The 17,806-nt window shown below is 40.9% G+C and overlaps 1 protein-coding gene across 5 annotated transcripts; it reads right to left on the reverse strand.

Moving 5' to 3' along the window:
- Positions 1-8,935: 8,935 nt before the first annotated feature.
- On the reverse strand, positions 8,936-17,798 carry LOC124133046 (ankyrin repeat and protein kinase domain-containing protein 1-like). 5 transcript variants are annotated; one of them, XM_046497252.2, is made up of 6 exons: positions 17,678-17,798; positions 16,690-16,796; positions 15,939-16,042; positions 13,930-14,038; positions 12,645-12,767; positions 8,936-9,560 (listed from the first exon to the last, which is right to left on the reverse strand). In XM_046497252.2, the coding sequence occupies exons 2-6, from the start codon at positions 16,760-16,762 to the stop codon at positions 9,085-9,087; spliced, it is 885 nt and encodes a 294-aa protein (XP_046353208.1). In that variant the 5' UTR covers positions 16,763-16,796; positions 17,678-17,798; the 3' UTR covers positions 8,936-9,084. The 5 variants fall into 5 exon arrangements, with proteins under 5 accessions (XP_046353208.1, XP_046353204.1, XP_046353207.1 ...); XM_046497248.2 differs by having other exon boundaries at positions 17,462-17,790; XM_046497251.2 differs by having other exon boundaries at positions 17,445-17,790.
- Positions 17,799-17,806: the final 8 nt, after the last annotated feature.

Consider the following 17,806-nt stretch of genomic DNA (forward strand, 5'->3'; position numbering starts at 1 on the left):
TAAACGTAAACTTCAGTGTTTGCATGATCAGATCGTTTTATAGTATTATACGTGTATCTAAATACATTTTGCAAGACCAGACCTTTCCAAATCGGACATTTTGTACCTATCTCATGAGACCTACAGCAGGTACCCGGGTAGGGTCGGGTAATAGTGGGGTGGGTACCCGGGTAGTAGATCTGGACTCGTCCCAGCCCTACAGTTAACAGAGCTAGGAAACTGCATCTTATGTGGCAAAAGCGGCCCGTTTGCATAAGTTATGTGACTCATCTTACTTTAGCGATAGTTTTGTTTAGTTATTTACGCTGATCAGTATACCATGTCCGGTCGGGTCCGGCCCCTGAGCATATATTTATTTATCAACTATATTTGGAACTATATTTTCAAAACGTTGTTGTGAACGAGGATATATGGAATATATTTAGTATCAATTCTTCTAAACAAGCAGCTAAGTATACATAAGACTAACGGAAATTAAACACAGATGAAACGTGTTTAGGCGGAAGCCTGTTAACTGTTGGGGCAGAAGTTGCCCCATTTCCTACGCTCACAGCTGAGCCTTCCTCACGACTTTGGAAAGTGACGGAAAGGGTCACGGTGGGACGAAAGAGTTGTGTATGGATGCCTTAAACGACGAAGCGGAGTTGGAGGTGCATGGGCAAGTAGGTGTCGAGCCCTTTAACGACAATTTCGCAGAATTCCCGGGTTCGATTCTGGACATGGGTACAATGTGTGATACCCGTTTTTAGTATCTCCCGCCATTTTATACCATGAAATATGTTTAAAGTGTCGGATACTAGATCGTCGGATACTATGTTTTCGGACGTAATACGATTCGTCAAGCGATTACTCGCGCTATATCGGGGGATGTAGCATCACACAAACATTGCAAATACTCAGGTGATGGCTTGTTTTTAAGAGAAAGTTGTCTTTTAAAAGTGAATGATATATTTCACATCTGTGATGAAACCAGTTGATGTCAAAGAGCTCCCTCTTGAATGTATGTAATGATACTAGTTGATGTCAAAGAGCTCCCTCTTGAATGTATGTAATGATACTAGTTGATGCCAAAGAGCTCCCTCTTGAATGTATGTAATGATACTAGTTGATGTCAAAGAGCTCTCTTGAATGTATGTAATGATACTAGTTGATGTCAAAGAGCTCCCTCTTGAATGTATGTAATGATACTAGTTGATGTCAAAGAGCTCTCTCTTGAATGTATGTAATGATACTAGTTGATGTCAAAGAGCTCCCTCTTGAATGTATGTAATGATACTAGTTGATGTCAAAGAGCTCTCTCTTGAGTGTATGTAATGATACTAGTTGATGTCAAAGAGCTCTCTCTTGAATGTATGTAATGATACTAGTTGATGTCAAAGAGCTCTCTCTTGAGTGTATGTAATGATACTAGTTGATGCCAAAGAGCTCTCTCTTGAATGTATGTAATGATACTAGTTGATGCCAAAGAGCTCTCTTGAATGTATGTAATGATACTAGTTGATGTCAAAGAGCTCTCTCTTGAGTGTATGTAATGATACTAGTTGATGTCAAAGAGCTCTCTCTTGAATGTATGTAATGATACTAGTTGATGTCAAAGAGCTCTCTCTTGAATGTATGTAATGATACTAGTTGATGTCAAAGAGCTCTCTTGAATGTATTTAATGATACTAGTTGATGCCAAAGAGCTCTCTCTTGAATGTATGTAATGATACTAGTTGATGTCAAAGAGCTCTCTCTTGAATGTATGTAATGATACTAGTTGATGCCAAAGAGCTCTCTCTTGAATGTATGTAATGATACAAGTTGATGCCAAAGAGCTCCCTTTTGAATGTATGTAATGATACTAGTTGATGCCACAGTTGCATCCCTTGGGTTTGCCAAAATCCTGTGATCCGTGGCTCAGATCCCAGATTCGCCCTTGATTTTCATTAACATTTTAAACGACCAATCAAACTTTAAGGTGAGGAGAGAGGAAATAGGTAACGGTCTTGCCACCACCAATTTGTAATGGACATGAAGGCATCCTTTCCATCAAAATGATTTTTGAGGGTTTCCTCTGTGTGTTAGTCACATAGCTGTCAGACCCGTGAAGATCCGGGGTAGAATAGATCTTCAGCAACCCATACTTGCCGTAAAAGGTGACTATGCTTGTTGTAAAAGGCGACTAACAGGATCAGGTGGTCAGACTTGCTGACTTGGTTGATGCATGTCATCGATCCCAATTGCGTGGATCGATGCTCATGATATTAATCACTGGATTGTCTGGTCCAGACTCGATTATTTACAGACCCCTGTCATATAGCTGGAATATTGCTGAGTGCGGCCTTAAACAACAAACAAACAAACACTCCAAAGGAAGCTCCTTGACTCCCCACCAATTTCCACAGGGAATCTAATATTCAATGACTGAAACACTAAGCATCTTCTGTACATTTTATTCCACAAGTGTTTATTTAATTATCCAACCCCCGATCTTCCTCTCTTCATGGAGGCAGCCCACTTAATTGACACTAAATACTTCAGCACTTGAAAATAGTTACATGATTGTATAAACATACACATGAAACACTATATATCACAGAAAGAGAGAAACCTTCTTAGTTTCTCTGGAACATCGAGTTTGTCAATCATGGAGTCCACAGACTGACCAATCACAGATCTCTTTACTTGGAACGTCCTGCGTATACACATCCTGCACAAGTTGGCCAAACTATGAGGGTTCTGGGCCATTCTCATCAACATCTTAAAGGCCTCTTCTTCCATTGCTAGAATATGCCGCTTTCGAAACATCTCTTGTATAAAAGAATATTTCATGGTGTATCCACAGTCATTAAGCAGTTTGATGTTGCCAAGGTCGTTGTTAACTAACAGAGAAAACACAATGTGGTTTGCATAGTGATCTGGGTAGTAGATGAGTCCATCTGATTTGTCAATAGCACATCCTGCCTTGATAAGAAGGGAGATAATCTCCTTTCTGTTGAAGAGTAAAGCGTGATCTAGAGGAGTTATCAGCTCTTCATTTAAAGTGTCAAGGTCACAACCAGCTGTGAAAGTAAAATAAATGCAGTCAGAAATATTCCAATGCAGTCATCAATATTCATGTCCCGTGTTAGAATAGGTCTTTAGCCAATATGCTTGTCATAAGAGGCGACTAATGGGATCGGCGGGTCAGGCTCGCTGACTGGGTTGATGCATGTCATCATATCCCAATTGTGTAGATCTATGCTCATAATGTCAGTCACTGGATTGTCTGGTCCAGATTCGATTATTTACAAACCTCTGTCATATATACTGGAATATTGCTCAGTGCGGTGTTAAACAACAAACAAACAAACAATCAAACAGTAATATTCCAGCTACATCACAGCGGCCTGTATAAATCAAGTCCGGATCAGGCAACAAATGACTGAAAGCATGAAGAACCAATCACAAAACAGGGCATAATGACAATCAGTCAAGTCACAGAGTGTATCATAAATGGCCTCAAGGACGAGTATAGGTGACTGGGGGCACATTTTATCCCAAATCCCTACAGATTCAACATTTAGGAGCAGATTTGGTGACTTTGCTGACAGCATGTCATCATACTTTGATGGTGTTGGACGTTACTCAAAATATCAATCACTGGTTTGTCTGGTCCAGATTTGATTACTTACAGGCAGCCATGAAGTAGTCAGAATTTTGCTGACTCCAGTGCCAAACAACAAACAAAAAATACCAAGAAAACAGCGTTATCACTCTCCCTGCCATGCGGCACATTAGACATATAGAGTCCTATAAAGCCTTCAGCATAGATAGCCACTAGGGTCGCTTTATGTCATCAGAAAAAATGATTAAATGTAAAATGAATACACACAAAAGGCCCCTGCTCTGGAAAAAATAATTTATAGCACCAATTCTCAAACTGAGTCTTGATAAGTATCTCTCAGATAATCTAACTTCAGCAGTTTCTAAGACAACGGGGGGCACGGGTGGCCCAGTCGTCAAAGGCACCGCGATTCGCTGTGCAGATTTGCGTCCCTTGGGCACGCCAGAAACCTATGATTGTGGGTTCAAATCCCGGTTCGACCCGATTATGTTTCTAGGTTTGTCAGCACCATACCCGTGCTCGTGGGTTTCACTGAAGTGGTAAACGTCAGAGACCTGCATCACTTTCGGGCTTTCCTCCCACATTAAGCTGACACACCGTGATATAACTGGAATACTGTTAAAAGCGGCGTTAAACCAAACTCACTCACTCTAAGACAAATGACTAGCACGACGATCTGAAAGGGGAATTGAGAGGATGATAGATAAAAAAAACAACAGGCCTTAAAACGGTTTAAGTGTTTGGACTCTTCTTCCTAAAGATTTTACCTGTCAAGTCGGAACAGATCAGCCTTCTGTCTCCTCCTCTCAGCTGTGTAGAAGCATCGCACAGGGATTTGCTCCAGACGTCGGGGAGCTTTGCCACGGGGAACAACCTCCTCCACGACAGGGACAGAGAAGGCCACTCCTCCGCTGGATTGACGGTCGGGGACCAAGCCCTCATCTCGAAGCTGTTGAAGAATCTGCGCCCCTGACAGGCGGGGTGTGGGCGGTGTCACCTGACACTTGGCGTAGTACAGCTCGTGAGGACAGTTGATCTTGCCCGTCAGAGCCTCCTCGGGAGATGTCTGCTTGAAAGGCTTAACCTTGGTCTGTTTGCATCCCATTTTAGACAGAGATCTTTGGCATCATTGAAACACACGACCAGTCTCCACGAATATGGCGAGACAATGACGTGACGTCATAATGTAGTGACGTCATTGACTAGCCCATTTCAACGTTACCGAAAACGGCGAGGTTGGCCGGAAGGCCTATTCCATTGCAGTGAATCCTAATCGTGACAGCCTCCTCAGGAAATATTTTTGGTGTTTTATTTTATAGGTTTATCCATGGCCCGATGCAACCCTTTTCAGATAAAGATTCATAAATTGAAAATGTATTTATTTTATGTAATGTAAATACAAAAATGTAGCGCCAGGATCAATATTGTTCAGATTAGTGGAATTTGAACGTTTTAGATAAATTTCTTCAAAGTATTGAAATCGCACATGTTATTGCAGCACAAAATGTCTCGATGCAATGCGATGAAATCATTATATAGCTAGGTAGTCCAGCAATGTATGCTTTTCTTTTTTTTATGTTTAAGCAATAAATCCATTGTACCAAACAGAGTGAGAATGAAAATACTATAATACCTTCATTAAAAGGATTTTTGAAATCTCCAAAGACGGTTGTGATGCACTTTTTACTTAAGTTACTTGTAAAAATTTGAAGAACTATGGAGATGTTATGGAGATGGCAACTACTTATTGGTCAGTTAAAAATCACAATTTGAACCAAACAAAACGAATGAGGTTACTTTGTAATGCAATGCCATCACATAACAATAGGTGACGTCAGACCTCGACAGGACACAAGTCTTTTAGAATTCAGAATAGCGTTCACGCATATGGCAAGTGTTTTCCTGGCATCTGATTGCCTGGTGTACAGGCAATTTTCTTTGTGTTACAGTTTCTATAATTCGGGGGGAAATGACATCACGTCTACTAACGGACTCAAAATGGAATGGGCGGAGCATTGTGTAAATCCACCACGTAGTATGCACTATGGGTTTTACGTTTATACCTCCATAAACATAAATTAAATGTTAAAGTTCATTCTTAACATCATATGTAGCTCCAAACAAATTGTTTAATTCCAGGTAAATATTCCTGCACTTATATTATCGCTTGTTTCAATGGTTTCTACAAATCACCGCTTGGCAAGAAGTCTTCAGAGCCGAGCCTTCATTATCCACATCCAATATTTCCAACCGAACATCCATTCAATAATAAGTGTCTTATCTCCATTCTAAATGCATTTTCACCAGCTAGTTGGGAATAATTTGACTACAATCGGTTCCGTCGTTAAATGACCTCTGCTTCCTCTCATTGATTCTGGAATTAACGCGCATCAAAAACTCGTGCAACGGAAGTGATCCCCGATTGGTTAAACTCTTAATCGTGACACCACGTGACAATGATGATGAATTTGCGTGAAACAAACAACGCATCAAACCTGATTTGACAGTTTATCCATCTGAACACGATCGGCTATTCCCGGTGAAAAAAAGCCTCTGAAGTGACTCGTAGCTATTGTAAGCCGGAAGACCGTCACGTGATGTAAACCTCCTCTGGCGTGCAGACGACAGTAATGAATAGCTTGACAGAAGGGCTGGGACGGGTAACTCTGGTACTCGGGTCGAATGGGTACTGAGTAGGACCCGGGTATCCACAGAACTATCCGGACCCGTGGTTAGTCACGTGATATATTGTTTATTGACAAATATTATCTACAACTCTATGCTTACACTACAAGTCACTAATGTTCCCATTTCATTCTGACTATGCACCCATTCCTTCTGACTTTTCTATGTTTGAATAAAGATAGAACTTCATGCAGTAAACGTAAACTTCAGTGTTTGCATGATCAGATCGTTTTATAGTATTATACGTGTATCTAAATACATTTTGCAAGACCAGACCTTTCCAAATCGGACATTTTGTACCTATCTCATGAGACCTACAGCAGGTACCCGGGTAGGGTCGGGTAATAGTGGGGTGGGTACCCGGGTAGTAGATCTGGACTCGTCCCAGCCCTACAGTTAACAGAGCTAGGAAACTGCATCTTATGTTGCAAAAGCGGCCCGTTTGCATAAGTTATGTGACTCATCTTACTTTAGCGATAGTTTTGTTTAGTTATTTACGCTGATCAGTATACCATGTCCGGCCGGGTCCGGCCCCTGAGCATATATTTATTTATCAACTATATTTGGAACTATATTTTCAAAACGTTGTTGTGAACGAGGATATATGGAATATATTTAGTATCAATTCTTCTAAACAAGCAGCTAAGTATACATAAGACTAACGGAAATTAAACACAGATGAAACGTGTTTAGGCGGAAGCCTGTTAACTGTTGGGGCAGAAGTTGCCCCATTTCCTACGCTCACAGCTGAGCCTTCCTCACGACTTTGGAAAGTGACGGAGAGGGGCACGGTGGGACGAAAGAGTTGTGTATGGATGCCTTAAACGACGAAGCGGAGTTGGAGGTGCATGGGCAAGTAGGTGTCGAGCCCTTTAACGACAATTTCGCAGAATTCCCGGGTTCGATTCTGGACATGGGTACAATGTGTGATACCCGTTTTTAGTATCTCCCGCCATTTTATACCATGAAATATGTTTAAAGTGTCGGATACTAGATCGTCGGATACTATGTTTTCGGACGTAATACGATTCGTCAAGCGATTACTCGCGCTATATCGGGGGATGTAGCATCACACAAACATTGCAAATACTCAGGTGATGGCTTGTTTTTAAGAGAAAGTTGTCTTTTAAAAGTGAATGATATATTTCACATCTGTGATGAAACCAGTTGATGTCAAAGAGCTCCCTCTTGAATGTATGTAATGATACTAGTTGATGTCAAAGAGCTCCCTCTTGAATGTATGTAATGATACTAGTTGATGCCAAAGAGCTCCCTCTTGAATGTATGTAATGATACTAGTTGATGTCAAAGAGCTCTCTCTTGAATGTATGTAATGATACTAGTTGATGTCAAAGAGCTCCCTCTTGAATGTATGTAATGATACTAGTTGATGTCAAAGAGCTCTCTCTTGAATGTATGTAATGATACTAGTTGATGTCAAAGAGCTCCCTCTTGAATGTATGTAATGATACTAGTTGATGTCAAAGAGCTCTCTCTTGAGTGTATGTAATGATACTAGTTGATGTCAAAGAGCTCTCTCTTGAATGTATGTAATGATACTAGTTGATGTCAAAGAGCTCTCTCTTGAATGTATGTAATGATACAAGTTGATGTCAAAGAGCTCTCTCTTGAATGTATGTAATGATACTAGTTGATGCCAAAGAGCTCTCTTGAATGTATGTAATGATACTAGTTGATGTCAAAGAGCTCTCTCTTGAGTGTATGTAATGATACTAGTTGATGCCAAAGAGCTCTCTCTTGAATGTATGTAATGATACTAGTTGATGCCAAAGAGCTCTCTCTTGAATGTATGTAATGATACTAGTTGATGTCAAAGAGCTCTCTCTTGAGTGTATGTAATGATACTAGTTGATGTCAAAGAGCTCTCTCTTGAATGTATGTAATGATACTAGTTGATGTCAAAGAGCTCTCTCTTGAATGTATGTAATGATACTAGTTGATGTCAAAGAGCTCTCTCTTGAATGTATGTAATGATACTAGTTGATGCCAAAGAGCTCTCTCTTGAATGTATGTAATGATACAAGTTGATGCCAAAGAGCTCCCTCTTGAATGTATGTAATGATACTAGTTGATGCCACAGTTGCATCCCTTGGGTTTGCCAAAATCCTGTGATCCGTGGCTCAGATCCCAGATTCGCCCTTGATTTTCATTAACATTTTAAACGACCAATCAAACTTTAAGGTGAGGAGAGAGGAAATAGGTAACGGTCTTGCCACCACCAATTTGTAATGGACATGAAGGCATCCTTTCCATCAAAATGATTTTTGAGGGTTTCCTCTGTGTGTTAGTCACATAGCTGTCAGACCCGTGAAGATCCGGGGTAGAATAGATCTTCAGCAACCCATACTTGCCGTAAAAGGTGACTATGCTTGTTGTAAAAGGCGACTAACAGGATCAGGTGGTCAGACTTGCTGACTTGGTTGATGCATGTCATCGATCCCAATTGCGTGGATCGATGCTCATGATATTAATCACTGGATTGTCTGGTCCAGACTCGATTATTTACAGACCCCTGTCATATAGCTGGAATATTGCTGAGTGCGGCCTTAAACAACAAACAAACAAACACTCCAAAGGAAGCTCCTTGACTCCCCACCAATTTCCACAGGGAATCTAATATTCAATGACTGAAACACTAAGCATCTTCTGTACATTTTATTCCACAAGTGTTTATTTAATTATCCAACCCCCGATCTTCCTCTCTTCATGGAGGCAGCCCACTTAATTGACACTAAATACTTCAGCACTTGAAAATAGTTACATGATTCTATAAACATACACATGAAACACTATATATCACAGAAAGAGAGAAACCTTCTTAGTTTCTCTGGAACATCGAGTTTGTCAATCATGGAGTCCACAGACTGACCAATCACAGATCTCTTTACTTGGAACGTCCTGCGTATACACATCCTGCACAAGTTGGCCAAACTATGAGGGTTCTGGGCCATTCTCATCAACATCTTAAAGGCCTCTTCTTCCATTGCTAGAATATGCCGCTTTCGAAACATCTCTTGTATAAAAGAATATTTCATGGTGTATCCACAGTCATTAAGCAGTTTGATGTTGCCAAGGTCGTTGTTAACTAACAGAGAAAACACAATGTGGTTTGCATAGTGATCTGGGTAGTAGATGAGTCCATCTGATTTGTCAATAGCACATCCTGCCTTGATAAGAAGGGAGATAATCTCCTTTCTGTTGAAGAGTAAAGCGTGATCTAGAGGAGTTATCAGCTCTTCATTTAAAGTGTCAAGGTCACAACCAGCTGTGAAAGTAAAATAAATGCAGTCAGAAATATCCCAATGCAGTCATCAATATTCATGTCCCGTGTTAGAATAGGTCTTCAGCACATATGCTTGTCATAAGAGGTGACTAACGGGATCGGGTGGTCAGGCTCGCTGACTGGGTTGATGCATGTCATCATATCCCAATTGTGTAGATCTATGCTCATAATGTCAGTCACTGGATTGTCTGGTCCAGATTCGATTATTTACAAACCGCTGTCATATACTGGAATATTGTTCAGTGCGGTGTTAAACAACAACAAAACAAACAAACAGTAATATTCCAGCTACATCACAGCGGCCTGTATAAATCAAGTCTGATCAGGCAAACCAATGACAAAAAGTATGAAGAAACAATCACAAAACAGGGCATAATGACAATCAGTCAAGTCACAGAGTGTATCATAATTGGCCTCGAGGACGAGTTTTGGTTACTGGGGGCACATCTTATCCCAAATCCCTACAGATTCAACATTTAGGAGCAGATTTGGTGACTTTGTTGACAGCATGTCATCATATTTTGACGGCGTTGGACGTTACTCAAAATATCAATCACTGGTTTGTCTGGTCCAGATTTGATTACTTACAGGCCGCCAAGAATCATTCCGAATTGACTCCAGTGCCAAACAACAAACAAAAAATACCAAGAAAACAGCGTTATCACTATCACTGCCATGGGGCACATTAGACATATAGAGTCCTATAAAGCCTTCAGAATAGATAGCCACTAGGGTCGCTTTATGTCATCTGAGTGAGTGAGTGAGTGAGTTGGGTTTTAACGCCCCTTTTAACAGTATTCCAGTTATATTGCGGCGTGTCAGCTTAATGTGGGAGGAAAGCCCGAAGTGATGCAGGTCTCAGACGTTGACCACTTCGGTGAAACCCACGAGCACGGGTATGGTGCTGACAAACCTAGAAACATAATCGGGGTGAACCGGGATTCGAACCCACAATCATAGGTTTCTGGCGTGCCTAAGGGATGCAACTCTGCACAGGGAAGTATCAAGCTCCTCACAGCGATAGTACGTTCCCGGAGCTCTCTTTACTATCGCTGCCACCAGTCAAAACTCTCCACTGTGAATAGGTGGCCACAACCATGCTTGGAGTTGAACTCGCAACCGAATGACCGTTATGTTTACAAACAGGTGACGACTGTCGTGACGCCGAATACACTTATCGCAGCTAAATTACTTTCTTCGTTTGTCAATTTGAATTTCTGTTTCATTAAAACTATCGTGTTATTGATATAGTAAGAATGTAAGGGAGAAGTTGGTTGATTTTCCGTTAGTCTGCAATCTCGAACCAATCTGATTATCAAAACAACAAAGTAAATTCATCTGGAAAACATGGTCAGTCGTAAACCTTTTCAAATTGAAATATGATTGCATTCCCAAAGACATAAACAAAAGTATAAACGTTACTACATATGGGGTTGGAGGGCAAATTTCAAGATTCTTGAAATGGCCGCGCCCACACTGGTGGCAGCGATGTTACCGAGAGTGTAACGAAGGTGTCACGCGCTGGGAAGGAGCTTGAGGGAAGTATGTAGCAAGGGAAGTAACTCTGGAAACAAATAATTTTCAGGATCAATTTTCGAACGTAGTCTTGACAACTATCTCTTATATAACATGCAAACTTTCATTCATGTAATTTCAGTAGTTCCTGAGAAAACTTTTTCACCCAGTGTGCACTAACTTGAAAATCATGGAGTAAGGCCAAAAATGAATTTTCAAACTCTTTTAAGATCATGACCAGTAATATCAGTGTGTAAAATATCATTTCTAACACTTAAATGGTAACTTAACGTTTCTCTAACTTAACGACAGACGGATGGACAGATAGACAAACTCCATTGCTGTATTCCCCCGAGCCACTTCGGTGGAAATTAACTAAGGAAAACCTGACAATTCCACAGAGGGTTTATTTTCTGCTAGCCCTGCAATAGGTTCCCACTCCTTATACTATAAGTTATAGAACGAGAGGACTTTCAAATTTCAATCTTTAAAGACTCAAAAGGTTGTGCCAAATGACTAGCACGACGATCTGAAAGGGGAATTGAGAGGATGATAGACAAAAAAACCAACAGGCCTACTGGCTTGTATTTTATAATAAATGGTATAAAATAATTGTTTGTCGTGACATTTTTTTTGATAGGATAAACATGGCGGAAAACATATTACATTGAAGGTGTTGAACAAGTCGTTCATAAGCCTTAAGGACCTACCATTTGATATTCTGGGGGCGGCAGGAGGCTGGGATTCTGTTTCAAGACTATATTTTTTCAGCTACAGCTACAAAATACGTTTTTTTTAATTTTTAAATTATGAACCTGAATGATTTAAAAAGAAAAACACCTTGCAACAAAGTAATTTTTGTGATAGGCAATTTCTTTTTTTTTCAATGGTCTGAAGCATAACTATTTTGTTCAAGAATTTTTCGGGACATTATATTTTTTGTTATAAAATCCGAGGCCAACCCCCGCCCTCCCCACAGAGCAGCTGTCTGTAATTCCCGATGATGTTATATTTTTAGTGGATATATTGAATAACTAACACTGAACTACAAACAAGGTTATCCCCAAATCCAATCATTAATCATTATTATAATTAGTATTAACATGTTTACTTCAGAAATTCCAATAATCATGTTCATGAGGTTAGTGAATGATATCTGTTTTGGCAGAAGGGTTTTGACGCCGCTTCTTTGAAGTTGAAGGGGGTCAATTAAAGTGTCTCAGTGCACTTTGTGTCAGCTGTATATGAAATAGGTCTCACACATTTACCATTCTGGTGAAACCCACCAGCATGGGCATGGTGCTGACAAACCAAGGATTATAATCAGAGTGTGTCAGAGATCCGAACCAGTGCCAAGCAGATCCTGGGTTAGCAAGTTGAATCAACCTGCAATATTTACTAGCCCAATAGTGACACCCCTTAACTGTCTTAAATTCTACCAGCCCTTGATTACATAAGACAGACTGGCTTGGGCGAGAGACGAGTGCCAGTTTGAGCGACCCTGCTAAGGGACACAACTCTGCCCCTCAGTGTGTGGGGCGAAGTGCTGACCTTCAATGAGCAGTCTGACCATGTCCACCTGGTTGTTGTCCACGGAGTGGAAGAGCGGCGTACACTCCCCACAGTCCTTGTAGTCGATCTCCGCGCCGCGCTGCAGCAGCTTCCGGGCAACGTCTGCAACACACATGATTGACAGGGGCCATGATCGACAAGAACGTAGGACAACACACACCAAGATTGACAGGAAGAAAGGACAACAAACGGGCCTCGATTGACAAGAACGTAGAACATCACACGGGCCATGATTGACAGGAATGTAGGACAACACACCGGCCACAATTGACAGGAACATAGGACAACACATAAGCCATAATTGTCAAAACACAAGCAACGATTGACAGGAACATAGGACAACACACACGCCATAATTGACAACACACAAGCAACGATTGACAGGAACATAGGACAACACAAAGGTCTCGATTGACAGGAACATAGGACAACACAAAGGCCACGATTGACAGGAACATAGGACAACTTTCAGGCCACGATTGACAGGAACATAGGACAACTTTCAGGCCACGATTGACAGGAACAAAGGACAACACACACGCCATAATTGACAACACACAAGCAACGATTGACAGGAACATAGGACAACACAAAGGCCTCGATTGACTGGAACATAGGACAACACACAAGCCATAATTGTCAAAACACAAGCAACGATTGACAGGAACATAGGACAACACAAAGGCCTCGATTGACAGGAACATAGGACAACTTTCAGGCCACGATTGACAGGAACATAGGACAACTTTCAGGCCAAGATTGACAGGAACAAAGGACAACTTTCAGGCCACGATTGACAGGAACATAGGACAACTTTCAGGCCACGATTGACAGGAACATAGGACAACTTTCAGGCCACGATTGACAGGAACATAGGACAACACACACGCCATAATTGACAACACACAAGCAACGATTGACAGGAACATAGGACAACACAAAGGCCTCGATTGACTGGAACATAGGACAACACACAAGCCATAATTGTCAAAACACAAGCAACGATTGACAGGAACATAGGACAACAAAAAGGCCTCGATTGACAGGAACATAGGACAACACACACGCCATAATTGACAACACACAAGCAACGATTGACAGGAACATAGGACAACACACACGCCATAATTGACAACACACAAGCAACGATTGACAGGAACATAGGACAACACACACGCCATAATTGACAACACACAAGCAACGATTGACAGGAATGTAGGACAACACAGAACAAGAGGGAGGTTTTATCTGCTACAATACATACCTAGTCTGCCACTGCGGCAAGCTAAGTGGAGGGGAGTTTTCCCATACATGTTGGTGGCCATGATGAAGTTGGTATGTGACAGCAGCAGATCCACCATTTCAGTGCTGTCCTGTTGAATGTCAAGTCTATGTTACTGAATATTGGGGACAATATGCAAACTTGACAGATCTTCTACCTGCCAGAACAGATACATTTTTCTCTTTAGGTGAGGTGAAATATAATTATTGCACTTATATAGAGATGTGCATGCACATGTGTGTGTGGCTGCTTGTACTTGTCTGGACTAATGCCGATTTCAGAGTGTTAGCCCACTGAGGTACCATGCCACTGTTTAACATGAATACCCCACTCTGACACAGCATACTGACTCCGAGTTGACCAGTCTTAATGCTGAGCGCCAGGCAGAGTAACAAGTACCATCTTTTAACATCATTTGGTATGACTCAGTCGGAAATCGAATCCCGGACCTTCCACTCTCCGGTTGGACGCTCTACCACTAGAACATGGCGGCGGTCCTTTTCTCTTTACCCACATAGATTCTACTGACTTTATAGAGTTGAATGTATTTCCAATCTCATCAAAATCCACTATCGCTAAACAAAGATCTGAGGACATCCCGTTACGGTTCATGTCAGAACAACCTTTCATCCAACCAATCAAAGTGTCGCTTACCAGATCATGAAAGCGACAGTCGGAATGTGTTTCATGCAACCTCGAAAACTTTAACATGGGGTATTCTGAATGACAGTTACGGCCCATATGACTGATTCCATCAAAATTATCGTCTGTCTCTCATTTGCGTGGGGTAAACATTTGAATGGAGGAGGCGTTGCACAGTACGTGGGAAGCATTGCCATACAATCGCAATGATATATAAGACATTCCGGAATGTTCGTTCGTTCAGTTTTCAAAATTGAAATCGGGAACTGTGTCAGTATATTTTTCATGCGTAGTCTGAAATGGATGTCGCCAGGTTGAAACAAGTGCCGTAAAGCTCAAGAAAGCTGCTTTCTAATAGGCTGGTGTTGACTTCTTGTTAGTCGTTTCAGTGGGAGATCAAGGTTCGTGAAAGGTCGTTCTGACGTGACCTGTAATGGGATGTCCTCAGATCTTTGTTTAGTGGCAGCAAGAACTTAGATCTGATTTTAGTGAGATTGATGTATTTAAAAATTTGGTTTTGAAAGTTCTCATCTAGTATCAGCTGTGAAGCAACAATATATTTAACACAAAAATAAAGGATTACATAGTTGAAAAAAGGTACATTGTCATCTATGTTTTAGCTACATGTTAAAAGAAGCAGTTTTCTCCTGTCGTTTGTTTCCTGAATGTGTTACCTCTTAAAATATTTATGAATTATTGGGGTATATGTACATTTCGTTAATTTTCTGAAAAAACTATGCATTCTATAAAATTAATATTATGCCAGTTTCTGTCCCTCAATTCTGTTTAACATGTTAAAGGGTTTCAAAATCAGGAGATTTCCACCAGTCTTTGGAACTTATATTTACTGGTTACTAATACTCTCCCCCAGGAACATTGATTCTCACCCCCAGAAACCCTGATACTCACCCCCAGAAACCCTGATATTCACCCCAAGGAACCCTGATACTCACCCCAAGAAACCCCGATACTCACCCCAAGGAACCCCGATACTCACCCCAAGAAACCCCGATACTCATCCCAAGGAACCCTGATACTCACCCCAAGGAACCCTGATACTCACCCCAAGAAACCCCGATACTCACCCCAAGAAACCCCGATACTCACCCCAAGGAACCCCGATACTCACCCCAAGGAACCCTGATACTCACCCCAAGAAACCCCGATACTCACCCCAAGAAACCCCGATACTCACCCCAAGGAACCCTGATACTCACCCCAAGAAACCCCGATACTCACCCCAAGAAACCCCGATACTCACCCCAAGAAACCCTGATACTCACCCCAAGGAACCCTGATACTCACCCCAAGAAACCCCGATAATCACCCCAAGGAACCCTGACACTCACCCCCAGGACAGCTATGTGTAGAGGACTGTCTGTGTCCTCAGTGAGGTTGGTTATCACAGGAGGGAGACCTGCCTCTATACAAGCCTTCACTTGCTCTACCTGACCTGGGTGGTAAACAGAGATTATTCGCTGAGTGTACAATTTGGTACAATTTACGAAACAAATAAAATATATAATAAACTTGGTATCATGATTCAATAAACATGCAAATGAGATCTTCTAGCACAGAAAGTACCATACATCTATACAATGCCAACTTGCCCAAAATACTTGTGATAGAACAAAGTAATGTAACCATGTAGCATCAGGTTATGAAAATAATCACGTAATCATGCACACATGATCACCACGACAACTAATGCAAGATAATCATGATAATAACACCAGTTAGCAGCATAAATAACTAAAAGTGAAGATTCCGGGGTAGAATAGATCTTCAGCAACCCATGCTTGCTGTAAAACGCGACTATGCTTGTCGTAAGAGGCAACTAACGGGATCAGGGGGTCAGGCTTGCTGACTTTGTTGATGCATGTCATAGATCCCACATTGCGAGGATCGATGCTCATGATATCAATCACTGGATTGTCTGGCCTAGACTCGATTATTTACAGACCGCCGTCATATAGCTGGAATATTGCTGAGTGCGCCGTTAAACAACAAACAAACCAAAACCAGCCAAGCATGATGTATTGCCTGTTGTTCCTATACCATAAATACCACAGAACAGATGTAGAAATGTAGGCCACTCACCTCCCGCAACATAAGCATAAAATGTTGCTTTGTCAATGCAGCAGTCCTCCTCGCAGTTCTTTTCTTCTGACATGGTTTAATTTCTAGATCTCGCTCCTCTCACTTTTCTTTAGAGGATAAACAAAAGTTGCAATAAATAGATCTGTAATTGGTTATGAAACTGTACATGCACTGGCATTCTTTACAGCTTCATACTTTGTTGGATGTTGCAATGGTCACAATGGAGGAAGTAATAGACACAGATCTATTTGTTATTTTCCTCTCTTTTTTATGCCCTTAATCATGTTAATATAATTCAACTAGATCTAGAAATTGCTACATCTAGTCTTTAAAAGGCATTTAGAAGTGATACACATAAGCAAGAGATTTTATGGACGTCAACTTCTTTATTATGAGGAACACAACGTTTCGGAGTATCATGAGGTGAATGGATCCTATGAGGTAGAGAGCATATATATATACATGTACATGTAAGAACAACAAAAGAAATAAGATAATGAAAGGTGGAAACTTAACATCTAGTTTAATTATTCATTATCATTCTTTTTTATTTATCTAGAAATTGCTACATAAATAAAAAAAAGAATGATAATCAATTTTACACATCGTTATGTCTAATGAAGGATGATCTTATTCTATCTAGTTGAAACATTTGAAGTGTAGTTACTCATTTCACAAGTGCCGTAGACACGTTGTTAAGATCTTTTTTGTATTAGGCTTAGCTGAAACACCTGTCCAGTTGAGAATTCACCTACGCTTATATATACTTTACCTCCAAGAATCAGGCAAAGGCATAGGAGTTGTACACTAAATAGGCATCTCACATAGGTTTACATCAGTCAAACTGTAACTGTCAAACTCAAACATGTAATAAATATGGCAGAAACTGGCAGAATGTCCGATTTAGATCTATGATAAATGCTTTCTATTAAATCTCGAGTCCTCGACCCATATCAATAGTTAGGCCCAAATGGTATATTTGTCTAACCAGTATTAACTGATTACTCTTATCATCAGTCAATTGATAAGAGTTAGCTGTCTACGCATAATTCATTGTCCCAACATCCGTATTGCATGGTTTACCTACAAACTCTTAGCACCGCCAATAACTGATAGG

Source organism: Haliotis rufescens, unplaced genomic scaffold (assembly GCF_023055435.1).
Source record: "Haliotis rufescens isolate VD_foot unplaced genomic scaffold, xgHalRufe1.0.p SCAF_23, whole genome shotgun sequence".
NCBI lineage: Eukaryota > Metazoa > Mollusca > Gastropoda > Lepetellida > Haliotidae > Haliotis > Haliotis rufescens.

Bases quoted from the DNA above. Each gene is read 5' to 3' on its own strand.
- LOC124133046 (XM_046497252.2), bottom strand. From the start codon at position 16,762: ATGTCAGAAGAAAAGAACTGCGAGGAGGACTGCTGCATTGACAAAGCA. The intron at 16,043-16,689 runs GTGAGTGGCCTA...TTTACCACCCAG, and splicing joins TTATGCTTATGTTGCGGGAG to GTCAGGTAGAGCAAGTGAAG. The intron at 14,039-15,938 runs GTGAGTGTCAGG...GACATTCAACAG, and splicing joins TACACATAGCTGTCCTGGGG to GACAGCACTGAAATGGTGGA.